Source organism: Moschus berezovskii, chromosome 5, assembly GCF_049115385.1.
Source record: "Moschus berezovskii isolate FMDL1 chromosome 5, NW_MosBer_1.0, whole genome shotgun sequence".
Classification (NCBI taxonomy): domain Eukaryota; kingdom Metazoa; phylum Chordata; class Mammalia; order Artiodactyla; family Moschidae; genus Moschus; species Moschus berezovskii.
The window spans coordinates 94801489-94814883 of record NC_142464.1 but is presented as its reverse complement, the minus strand read 5'-3'; the positions used below and the strand labels follow the sequence as shown (position 1 = coordinate 94814883).

General features: G+C 31.9%; 1 protein-coding gene across 1 annotated transcript; it reads right to left on the bottom strand.

The window, feature by feature from the left end:
* Positions 1-246: 246 nt before the first annotated feature.
* LOC129562055 (alpha-S1-casein) lies at positions 247-12960 on the bottom strand. Its single transcript, XM_088836127.1, has 11 exons — positions 12910-12960; positions 10414-10452; positions 9950-9973; positions 8229-8252; positions 5938-5961; positions 5794-5847; positions 4426-4467; positions 2706-2747; positions 1794-1820; positions 1192-1215; positions 247-405 (listed from the first exon to the last, which is right to left on the bottom strand). Exons 1-11 carry the CDS (start codon positions 12958-12960, stop codon positions 247-249), a joined length of 510 nt encoding a protein of 169 aa, XP_088692253.1.
* Between the last annotated feature and the right edge of the window lie 435 nt (positions 12961-13395).

Here is a 13395-nt window from a genome sequence, read left to right as displayed (position 1 = left end):
GAGAAAATTTCCCTCCTCTTTTCATCAGAATGAATATCACTTATCGAATAGATAGCACTGCTCCACATGTTCCTGAGTAATGGATTAACATTAGCCATGTATCAGAAAATTATCACCAATTTTCCATTTCAGAAAATTCTAGTATAGGACACATTTATGCATCATGTTTATTCTAAATCTACTTTTATGTTATTCTTTCTTTTATTTCCTTTGATAAGACAACAATATGCAGTCATTTAAATGAACTTACCACCACAGTGGCATAGTAGTCTTTCCACTGTTCTCAGAGCCAATGGGGTTAGGGATATCAGAGAATGATGAGACATCAAGGTATTGTGTGCCTAGTGGAAGGTAATACCAGGCGCCAGATGGATAGGCATCCAGCTGGTAGAATTGTCTGAAAAGCTAGAGAGAAAGACCATTGAAAAACCAACAGTGTATGAGAAATCAGTTTTGAATCTCTGAAAATGAATCATTGCATTCATTTCAGACATGGCTATTCGCATCACGAGAGATGTTTACTCTGTGAGGAAAATGGAGAAATCAAACTCTTCCCTATGGTAAATCACAGTAAGGAAATTTTGGAAAGGGCTTATCTTAGGGTACCTGAAGGGTAATGAATAAACAACTTCTTTAAGGTCAATAGTCAGTATTGAACTCCAAGAACCTACATTACTAACATAAGTCCAGTTATCAAAGTCCAGAGGAAAGTGATAGTGTGAATTTAATTATTATATAATTTATAAATTCATGGGCATTTGGACTAGAAAAGGTCATTTTTGCCTTTCTGTTCTATAGTTTTCCATGAAGACAGTGAGCTCAAAGAAAGGGAAGGTCCTCGTCCCAGAATAATACAGAGTTTTCAGAAATACCAAGAATAAAGAGAAAAGAATTCTCTAATTCCTAACCCAGTGCCCCTTCATAATCATAAGGTTTTGGTGCAGAAACATTATTTCTTTTCTGAAATTTTGGAATAGGTACCTCTGTTAATCTATCATGGCCTTTTACTTGTTTCTGTGTATTAATGTAATTATATATTCAGGTGGAAAATATATGTTCTTTGATGGAATTAGAAAAACTCAAGAAAGCATTTCAAGTTTTGCTGTGGTTGCCTATCCTAATGATTATACTAAATATGATATCTGAGATTTTCTCTTATTAGCATTAATATAAAAAATAAAATAAATTTACCTGAGGGTAGAAGTAGGCCAGTTCCTTAAGGGAGAGAGGGAAAAAATAATTTTGTGATTCAAACCCAGTTAAATGCCATAATAGACTAAAGTATTACTACCAAATGCTCTCATTAAGATTAGAATGATCACCCTCTTTTTTTTTTTAATTACATGGAAAAGTGAGGATAGTGTACTCTTTAGAACTCAGTGAAGTATGTAATTGTCTTTTCTTTTCTCTTACTTTGGCCCATGAGTGAAGACAGAATTTTAGAAGAAATTGAGAGCAAAATATGATTCATATTAAGGAATAATTATCATAAAATTGATTGATGACTACTATGTTTCGAATCTTGTTTATTCCCTTGTCAGATTCATATTTATAAAATTCCATGGTTTTCTTTGTATGGTTTATTTTTTAAATTAGCATACTATATATAAGCTCAACCATCAGAGGACCCAAGAAACTGAACTGAATTCAGTTACCACCTTTAAAAGTGAAGACACAAAAAAACACTGCAAAACTCAAGAGATGTAACTAATAAAATAACTTCCAAAAAACAGTGGTTACCAATAGATAGTTTGGGGTAGTATTAAAACACACACAGACAGACATATACTTACCTGATTCACTCCCATCATAGGCTCTTTCTGGAAAGAAAAAAAGAGTCAGGATTATGTTTTAAGGCTGAATAAAACCAAAACATGCAAGAAGCAAACTTTTTTGAAATGCTTTTCACGTTAGAGATCTGGGAATTCACTAATAATTTTTCCAGTTGCATTATCTAGATACTATTTATTCTAAGACATATGAAACATTACTCAACAATCCTCATAAGATTCACTAAATGACAGTAGTGCTTGAAATTGGCACAGCTTTTGATAGGAATCAGAATTATAATAGCAGCACATATTTCACAGTATCTGGTTGTCACCTTAAAAATGAAATCAGAAGCCCCAGGAGCACTACTGAATCAATGGAATGCAGGGCAGAGGAAGAATCAGTTTCTATTATATATTATAGATAAATACACTGTACAGATGGAAGAGAAAACATCAGAAAGGTTTTTTGACAGAAACATTTAATATCTCTCCAGACAGTTTCTTCTAAAGGTTTCAATTAGTATTGCTAAATCTCCAAATGGCTTGCTTGAAAGAGCATAATTATGAGTTTGAATTTCCTAAATACATATTGAATTTAAGAATCAAATCATGGACATAAAGATATAAAATTTAGGACTACCTTAAAAGATAAATTAACATAACCATGGAAATTAACACTTCATAGTGTTTAGAATTACAAATGTGCTGCTGTCAGGTGAGACTGATAGAATAGAACAGCTCCCTTTCCAAAGAAGAATGACAAATAGTTCTCCTTTCTCAGATTGATCACTACTAATTGTTTCAGAAAGTTGGGAGTGAAAAATAACCACCTGAGAAGAAAGAAGTCTCAAAATCGTGAAGCTTATTTAAAAGCAAGCCTATTTAAACTTTGCAACACACTATCATTGTGTAATTCATTAAGCCAAATACTACCTGTTGGGCATGGTTTCCCTCTTTCATACTGTGAAGTTGTTCCTAAATAGAAGGAAATATGTTCTAAGTTACTTTAGATATCTTCTGATATAACACATTCATTTTACAATTACCAAGAACATATCATCATCTGTGAAGATTAGTATAAACTGTATTCTCTGCCAAAATTTTGAAAATTAGCAATATATCTTTCATTTTCTAACTTTAGAAAAAATATTCAACTCAATGCTACACTTATTATAATTTGGAAGGATAAAGAATCTATAAATTTCATATCTGGGGGAAAATAATCCATCAATTCCCTAGGACTACATATTTTCTGTTCATGACTATTAATCACTTGTTTACATTTTATTTTTTATAAATTTTAAATAAAGCATTATCAAATATGGGTAGTAGAAAAACTTCTCCCTTGGATTATATTTATTTCTGTTAAAAAAGAAAGAGGAACACACATTATAAAAACAACACTTGAAGAAAATACTATGATATTCTAGATTTAATAAATAATCTTATATGGTCATGAATAGCTTCCTCAGAAAGAGAGATCACTTTATTTTAGTACATTGATATTACTCATGTGTGAATCACAGACATTTGCTAGGCACTTTCATTCACTGGGTGTCTGTGCTGAATGCTAGGGACCATCTATGAAATAAATAATAATGAACACTATGAGCAGTGAACACTGTGAACGATGAACACTATGAGCAGGACCATATAGTTCTAACACTTGTGGAGGTTACGGCCTAATCGTATCATAACTAAGGTGCTAAAATATATTATTCATGTAATTTCTAGATTAGTAATGATGTTTGATTGGGGTACTGATATATCTAAATTTATTTGTATTCTAAGTCCAAAGCAACACAAGCAACTTGGAAACTGAAGCAAGAGTGACACTGAGGTCCAAATTAAATTCATTATTGACTTCCTCCTTCCAATAATTGTAACAGAATAAAAATGTGAAAATGTAATTTTGTTAAATTAAGACAGTCCTTTTCTCTAACATCCTAATTAATCAAGCCTATTTGGTATAACTAAAAGAAAAATTTATGGCCTCCCCAGTGAAAAACTATGATACTCAAAAGGATTGATACTAAATAGTGAAGCTGGATAGTGCTAATAGATACTTTTTTGATCTATCCATACTATCAGCAGATAGTTTATGACTTCATAGTTCAAATGCATATCTTGATTTAAAAAGAAACCTTCATAATATTGTCAGAGGTCTCATGAACATAGCAAATTTTATAGAGTTTAGGAATTAGGGGAAGGAGAAATTCTTTGAATATTTTATTGGACTTGCCACAAGCTAGCCTCAGGGATAACTGAGTAGGATATTGCTCATTCAATATTCAAAACAACATCAGGAAGTGAAAATAACTGTAAAGGAAATGGGTCTAGAGAAAATTCTTTCTTAGAGAATTTTGACAAAAGCAATTTAAATGTATGGGATCCCTGATTCCTTCTACAGAGTCTACATTGTTTTCTTAAATGGAAAGTTTATTTGGCAATAATCTGTGCTTTCACAAGGAGGCATATATATGGAATCACCACTCAGAACTGAATTTGGGAAAATAAATACAGAATAAATTCCAGAATATAATGAATCATTTGGGAGGCTCTAACATGATTTGATGTAGAATTTAGTCAAAGTAAATTTCATTTAATTATTTTAATTCTGTAGGCCTAATTTTGTATTATAATAAAATATTACCATCTGGGGTACGTTGTATTTTTTCAGTCTGAGAAGCTGTTCCTATTCAAAAAGAAAAAATATTGTCAGTATCGTGGATACCATCTATCATGGTATCCTTTTCCCAGGAGTGAAGAATGAGAAACTACTAATTTTACTTTAGCATTGTTTCTACCACAGAGAATTTGGATTAACCCAATTCTTCTTCTTTTTTTTAAAAACATTAGAAAAACTTTGTTACCTTATTTTTAACTTAAAATATAATGCAGTCAGATATAAATAAGTATTCAGTCAATCTTAAAAGAAATCAGTCCTGAATATTCACTGGAAAGATTTTTGCTCAAGCTCCAATACTTTGGCCACCTGATTTGAAGAACTGACTCATTGGAAAAGACCCTGATGCTGGGAAAGATTGAAGGCAGGAGAGAAGAGGACGACAGAGGATGAGATGGTTGGATGGGATCACTGAATGGACATGAGCTTGAGCAAACTTCGGGTGTTGGTCATGGACAGGGAGTCCTGGTGTATTGTGGTCTAGGGGGTCACAAAGAGTTGGACATGACTGAGTGACTGAACTGAACTGAACTGAGGCAGTTTTGCTTACAGTGTGTATTATATCAGAATTGCTAAGAAAATTGAAAACAGATTTGCTTTCTGTGCTGTGCTAAGTCACCTCGGTTGTACCCGACTCTTTGTGATCCTACAGATATAGCCCTCCAGGTGCCTCTGTCCATGGAATTCTCAAGGCAAGAATACTGGAGTGGGTTGCCATGCCCTCCTCCAGGAGATCTTCCCAACCCAGTGATCAAGCCTGAGTCTCCTGCATTGGCAGAGGGGTTCTTTACCACTAGCACCTGGGAAGCCCCATTTGTTTTCTGATTTTTACAAATTAAATCAGAATGTTGGATGAAGTGGGGAAAAATGATGTTTCTGACACTAAGCCACATTTACTGAGGGCTTACTTTGCACTATGTCTTGCTTGTATTAATTGCTTTATATGCTTAAATATTTATTATTATTTTGTCACTTTGGAACTTAGGTTACAGACTTACAGAAGATAAGGAAACTGTCTAATATCACATGCTGGTTAAAGGTAGAGCTTAGAGTCAAACTCAAGTCTGGTCAAATCTATAGCGTGACATTTCAATACTGTGCTAATCAGATCTGAAAGTAGACTATAATACACAAATATTCAAATGAGAGTATGAATTAAATATCTGGGATTAAAAAAGTTGTCAGTTTTATTTTCAGAAGGGACCAGTAGACTGCTAGAATCTGTTAGACTGCTTACACTATCAGATATTGAAAAGGAGAGATAATTTATCAATACAACATTCTTACTCATTCTCTGATACATTGGTCTTTGATTAACTTTTACTAAAATCTTACCAGATAACCCAGGTAACTCTCAGAGGGCACATCTTCCTTTTGAATGTGCTGCTGCTAAAAAATTCAAAAAATAAAAAGTTTAATTAAATTTTAAGATATCCTGGATGATGTTAACATATTTTAAATTTAGTAAATATATCTCACCTCAGCACTATTGGGAACAATTTCCTTAAAAAATAAAAAACATGTATTGTTAGTTTTATGACATTAATTTACATTCAAGATAAAAAATGCTAATTAACCAGACACATCATAGCTTATCTATGGTAAACAGATTTTAGCCACAAATTCCTGGGTAATTTAGGTAAGATGAACAGTCGAAGTACATGTTGTTCTCTTTTCTCTTCTCACTACTTTCACCAGGGAAGTTATTCAGAATGTTGGAGGTGATTGTGAAGTATTCGCTTTTAACTGAATTCACAGAAACTCCGCACCGCATAATGGAGCTGGTTTTTTTTGTAAATTGGATGAAGTTCTGCTCCCAAAGTTCATCACCTTGTATGCCTTCTCTTTTTCTCCTCTATGTTAACAAATAGCAAAGGATTCCAGTGTCTCTTTAACACAGAATTGATTGAGTTCCACAAAGGATATATCATGTTTATATTAAACAATTTAGAAGCATAGCCATTATTGTAATTTTCAGTGACAAGATTTAGTTCTACCAAAATCTGGGAAGGAAAAAAAAATTAGAAAAATAATGTTTGGACACCACAGATATCCAGATAGGATTATTTGCCCAGAAAGAAATCTACAATTTTGTCTCTGACAAACAATTGTTTTCTTACATTTTTAGGGTTGATAGCCTTGTATGTTAAAATTAGGATACAATTGCATACACAGCGCCTTGTACAATGAAACCTTATGGGACATGTAAACTTTATGGTTCAACAAACTTTCATAAACATTTTCTAATTGGGATACTGAATTAACATAAAAGTGGTATACCTCACTTGATGAACTGCTTCCAGATTCCATTTGCTAAAAGAAACAAAATCATTGTTACTGCCTCTGAGACTTTTAGAATTAGAAGGAAACTATTCCACACTTTCATACTGGGTTGCTAACTAGTTTTTAGTGAAAAAAATTGGGTATAAAAAGATTCAGGGCCAATAAAACGTACTTTTTTTGGATTGTCAATTTTATTTAAAATATGTTGGAGAGGGGAGTATAATAACTTACTTTGTAACTTAAAACCTTTTAATTAAAACAAATACAGATACTTTCTTGAGTAGAATGGAAATGCATATGAATTTTTGAGATAAAAATGAAACCTGGAATGAAGAATCTTTTTGAGCTAGGCTACCTGAAACCCTGGGTTGAGTTTATATTCTCACATACACTTGGGGCAATTTTGATGTAAATAAATTGGAAATATTAAAATGGAACAATCAATTTAAGCATGAGCTTTTAAAAGTTCTACTCTATGAAACAATTATTTTTTTTCCTAAGTCATAGATGTTCATATTTACATATGGATATGATTTCTGTTCCCAAGTATGTACTAAGATATTGATTCTAATATGCAGCAAAATATTCATCTCGGGAGAGTTGAGAAAAAAGTATTGTGGGCTAATGAATTTTTTCCATGTTTTGAGATTAGGTAGAATAGCCCATTGGAGAAGGGAATGGAAAACCACTTCAGCATTCTTGCTTTGGGAACCCCATGAACAATATGAAAAGGTTAAAAGATATGACACTGAAAGATGAACTCCCCAGGTCAGTAAGTGCCCAACATGTTACTGGAGAAGAGTGGAGGAATCACTAAAGGAAGTCAGTCCTGAATATTCACTGGAAGAACTGATGCTAAAACTTAAATTACAATAATTTGACTACCTGATGCAAAGAACCGACTCATTAGAAAAGATCCTGGTGCTGGGAATGATTGAAGGCAGGAGGAGACGGGGATGTCAGAGGATGAGATGGTTGGATAGCATCACTGACTGAATGGACACGAGTTTGAGCAAGTTCTGGGAGACGGTGAATACAGGTAAGCCTGGTGTGCTCCAGGCCATGGGGTCACAGAATCGGGCATGACTGAACGACTGAACAACAGTATAGCCCATTGATCCTACATAATTGCTGCAATAGATTCTTTCTGCCCAAATACCACCCTCAACACACAAGAGTGTGAATTCTTACCCTGGGATGAGAGAAACAGGGTTTTAATTCTTTGAGTCGGATGTTTCATTTTTAAACACTCATGCACATTTTGCCTTTTACTCTTGATTTTAATAAAGAAGCAAAGTTTCTCCTGATCATGTAAATGTCAAATTTCCTTTCCTTACTTTATCTGGCACAACAGTATACATTGTTGGGTATGATAGCCCTGCTTGAGGAGTTCAATCGCACAATTGGAGTGGATAGTTTTCTTTAAGCATAGAGCATATCCTATTTATGATACATAAATATAGAGTTTATTAAAATAAAGATCTTACCTTAGTGTCTTCCATGACTTGATCCTTAGAAAAGAAAAGAGAATTAACTTTATTTTTCATGACAAACATTCCAATGTAAAATGATAATTACCAAATAAAATGGATGCCAAAGGAAATAGAAATGGGTGGCAATAGTGAAGTGGTAAGGAAATTTTTAAAAAAGCCTGCCCACCAGGCTAACTGAAGAATTTGCCTCTTTAATCTGCATTTCAGAGTTCAATAAAAAGTACTGTGGATTTTTATATGTTTTGATATTAATATTGTAAATATCCTAGATTTTCCTTTAACTAGCCTAACTTCTTTTTTTCTTTAACTTGGCTTTTGGATGACAAACCAGAGCATTGGATTAAAGATTATGTGATAAATAAAAGTGCACAAAGCATTGGTTCAATGATGTATAAATATTTAAGCAAAATGAATTTTCTCCATGCAGTATGTTGTGTTCAGTTTCCATGACCATAGTAGTACAGAGAGCAGTGAGATGATGCATAGAATTTAAGCTCAAAATACTGTGTTGGTTTAGTTATCTAGCCAATTTTGATCAACATACTTGTTGCATCTTTTTTTCTTTGAATTAGAGATATCTGCTTTAGTTTTGGCCTTAGAGAATTGTTCATTCATTTTGATTAGGATACTTAAAGGATATTTGATTAGGATATTTTTTTCTTCTTTCCCTTATATTATATTTAATAGTTTTAAAATAAAGAATCTTACTTCAGTTGATTCACTTCCAATATCCTGCCAAGAAAAGAGGCTCAGTCAGGTATGAAGAATAATCAAGAAGTAAATTTTTAAATATCTGTATTTTTTTGTTTTAAATAACAAAGCTATTCCAACTTTGAAAAACAACCTTGATCAAAAAATTGTGTTTAAAGAAAGTAAAAAATCAGTTGGACTATGTAAAACATTCTTGGAGCAGATATATTGTTTTATGTAGTACTCAATAAAACATTCTTTCTGTCAGTCCATAATTGCACTAATTCATTCTTTTATCCATTTATTCATTTATACTAATCCCTGTCTCCTCACAGTTGCAAAGTTAAATCAATAAAATCAATGTATAGGATTCTCAGTAGATCTCATCAGTCATTTTGAAAGTTCAAGAAGACTATAAATGTTGCAGGAAATTTTTTTCTAAAATGTTTTTCCTACTGCACAAAGCATTTTTTGACACCCTATCTTAAGAAAATTTTCATGTTTTCATTACCTTGAATTCATCACTCTGTTTTTCCCTCAAAAATTCTCTTTGTCAAAACCAATAAATTGTAGGTTGCAAAATATGATTTTGAGATAACTTTAAAATAATTTAAATATCATTTATGTTCCTTACCTTGCTCAGTTCATTGATGTTCTCCTTAAGGACAGAAAAGTAAAGAGAAACATGAATGAATGGATATCTGAATATGCTTTTCTGAACGCACTAATATTTCTTGCTCTATCATTTCTTGCATTATCTCCTTGCTAAGTTTTCTTTATTTAAGCTGTCAGTACATTATTATGCACTTAAAAATATTTAAAAATTTTGTTCCAGTAAATTTGACTATTATTATCTTTCATCTTGTTTAAGTCATAGTTCTGAGTTATCTTGATCTCTCTGTCTGGTTCAATAATCTAGTGTTTATTTCCACAAAAAGGCAATAAAGAATTTGCATACCACCATAAATAACACAGAATAAAATGCTTTGTTAATTCTGCAGTATATTCTGTTCTGAATTTCTTACCTTTCCAAACACTTCTGGAAAAGGCTACAAGGAAAAAAGATTATGTTAAAAATCATTCAGACCAAGTTGGGTTGCCTATCAAATCTTTTAAATACTGGTCTTGAAGTAAAATTTCTACTTGTGTTCTATTTGACAATTCAGTCATGAAATTACAGAAGACACAACACATCCAGGGTATTGCAGAGATAAGAGAACATTCCATCATAATGAGAAAAGAAACTGTAAAATTTACATAGATTATGCACAAGACAGCATAAGTGTTTTACAAAGAGTAAAATGTATAGGCACAGATTAATATTTAAAGCAACTTTTTAATATTTGCATATATAATTTCAATATTCTTTGTGGTTGCTTGGGTGAGTTAATGAAAAAATTTGACCAAGTGAAAAAATATTTATAAATAAAAATTAAGTTGATTTTTCCAGAAAAATACATTTGTCATTTGAGAAGTGGATAATACTTACCGCCACAACAAACCTGAGTAAATTTTCATTGAGGACGTCCTGTAGGAATTAAATTGTGAATTGTAAAAGTGAAAAACACAGTCAAAAAAGGAGAGTGTTTTACCACCTGAACACGAGTTTTCCATTTACTTAGGTAAACCAAAATATTTCTTAGGTAAAATAAGAGATAATTAGTTTCAGTTTTATGATTTTATTTTAAAATCTGAAGGAGACACCATATTTGGTTCCTTCTTTACCAGGCCTATAGGTTTACTCAGTTCATACTTATCAAATGTCAAAGGAGGAATTAAGCAGGAATGTAATGAAAACAGAGAAGTGAGAGAGTAATCAACTATCTGAGTACCTGGATACAATTGAAATGAGTGTATACAAATGAAAATTGAAATGAAGAAGACATTCAGTATTTATCATAGCTAACTGAAAGAGAAATTAGTTAGGGTAAAGAAAGAACCTTACCTTTCTGCTGTCTGGTTCATTCTGTAAAGACTAAAAAATGAACTAAGCAGTGGATAGGGTGGAAGATTGACTCTTGTAGAAGTGTGTGATAGAGTATCTAATTTAATACTCAGTGTGTAAATTGAGATCAAGTTGTAAATCATATGTTTGAGTGCAAGGAAAAGAGATAGAATCAATAATACATTAAAATAGACCACATATACATATTCTGTTTAATTAACTACCACTGTTGCATAATAAAATTTTTATTAATCATAAATACATAAGTCCAAATGCCCTCCTCTCTAAAAAGATTTGTGAGAGCAGATCAATATTCAGCTCAGTAGTTGAAGATATTAAACCTCAGCGAATGTGAAACTGGCTGTTTTCTGGAGAAGGAAGGAATGGGACTACAATCTATATATTAGCAATTTATCATCACTTAAGCTACACAATTACAGTGAGTTCTTGGAAAAGAGCACTCACTTGAGAGAGTCCTTGGGGCCCGATAGGATGTTTCTGTTAAAAAAAAATGCAAGAATTGTAAAACCAAAAGCACTCAAAATACAATAATAATAATATCACAAGGCACATGTAATACTATACATTTAATACTGCCATTTAAGAAGTTTGTATTTTAACAGATAAATTTGATACCAAATTCCCCTGGGAGGGAAAAAATTGATTTTATTGACAAAAATCAAAGAAAAGTAAATTATGTTCTGTTTTTAGAGTACGGTGGAGAAAAGTATATAAAAAAACAAAAAATAATCTGAAATATTGCTTGTCTGGATTTTATTTTTGTCATAAATTAAATTATATAAAAATTTAACAAAATCTGCATTTTAATGGTGGGAATGAGATTTATGTTTGTTAGCATTAAAAAAGCTAAAACATAAATGAGATTTATGTTTGTTAGCATTAAAAAAGGCTAATATTTTTTAATGTTAGCATTAAAAGAAAGCATTTTTATGCTTTCTTTGGAAAAGGATTAAAGAATCTGTTTGCCTGGGGATCTATATCTGTTTCATTGATAAAAGGACGAGATATGGACTACTCCAATGACACATTTCTGAAGAACTTAGATCCTTTTTTTGTAACTTCAGTTCAGTTCAGTCGCTCAGTCATGACCAGCTCTGCGACCCCATGAATCACAGCACGCCAGGCCTCCCTGTTATTGTCAGATATTTCCTTCTTTTGATGCTTAGGATTTCTCATAGACAGAACTCTATTGGTTAGGAAGCTGGATTATTAGTGATCCTTCATTATCCAAAATTTAGAAAATATGAGTTTAATAATAGAATATCTCATCATTTCAGAAACTTTTGCATCCATATTTGATAGTTTGTGTCCAAATATCCAAGACTATTATCTTATTTGAATCGCTTTCTTGTCAGTTGATTCTTATTTATTTATTTATCATAATCTAGAAGTCACAAAGGAACAGAATAACTTTTTGTTTCACATTAGTAACTGAATTTGTTGTTTGAGAAGAAACAAGTTACTTTACATTATCTAGTTTTTCTCTCTACAAGGAAGAAATTATTAGATCTCTGAATCAGCTGAATGAGCCCAGCTTTCTGTACCTTGGGAAATATTGGTTGGCATGAGCCATCTCAAATGAGAGTTTGATTTAGGTTCCAAAAGTGGATACACTGGAATATAGTAGTATATTTGGTAATACAATGTTGGACCTATATATGTTTACAAATATGTTAAGCTTAAATGGACCCAGGCAAAAAGACTAATTACCTTCTTTGATGCTCTTTATTGTATTGTTAATTACCTTATTTCTTTTTTTTTTTTTAATTTTTTACTGTGAGGTGTTTATATTTCAAGTTAGAAATATTATTTGGAGTTAAGTCTTTGAATAAACTAAATAATAATTATCAAAATTGAAGGATTACCATAGCTTTAATATCAACACTTTAATAGCTAATTAGAGACCATCAAATTCTTTATGACTACAATATCTTGCACTTGATGAGACTTGCATCAAATTGCATTTGAGATGACTTCAAACAAGAATCTAGAATCTTCTAAATTCTCTACTGTACTCACAGGCCTGGCAAGAGCAACAGCCACAAGACAGGTAAGGATGAGAAGCTTCATGGTTGTCAAGATCTATGTAAGAAAAAAAAATAGGTCTTAAAATTTGATTCATGAAAAAAAAATTCTTGATTTTTCCAACAAAGGAGTATATTATAATAAAAGTTGTTTCACTTAAGAGTAATATTTTTATTCATTTAGCTTTTAATTTTGCTCTTCAATATAAATAATTACCATTCAAATTATCTTGCAGAGTGCTTACGTGAGATAAGAAATACCAACGTCTTACTACACTCTAAAGTAAAACATTTGATCCTGAAAGTAATAGTAGGGTTTTGTCAGAGGAATAGAGAAGTATCAGTATTTAAATATTACAAATTTTGAAATACTACAATAAAAATTAAAAAGAAATTTCCTCTTAGATTATTGGATTTGTTAAAATTGATAAACTAAAACCCACTGGGAAATTACATTTAATTTTATCTGTAATTTTTTGAA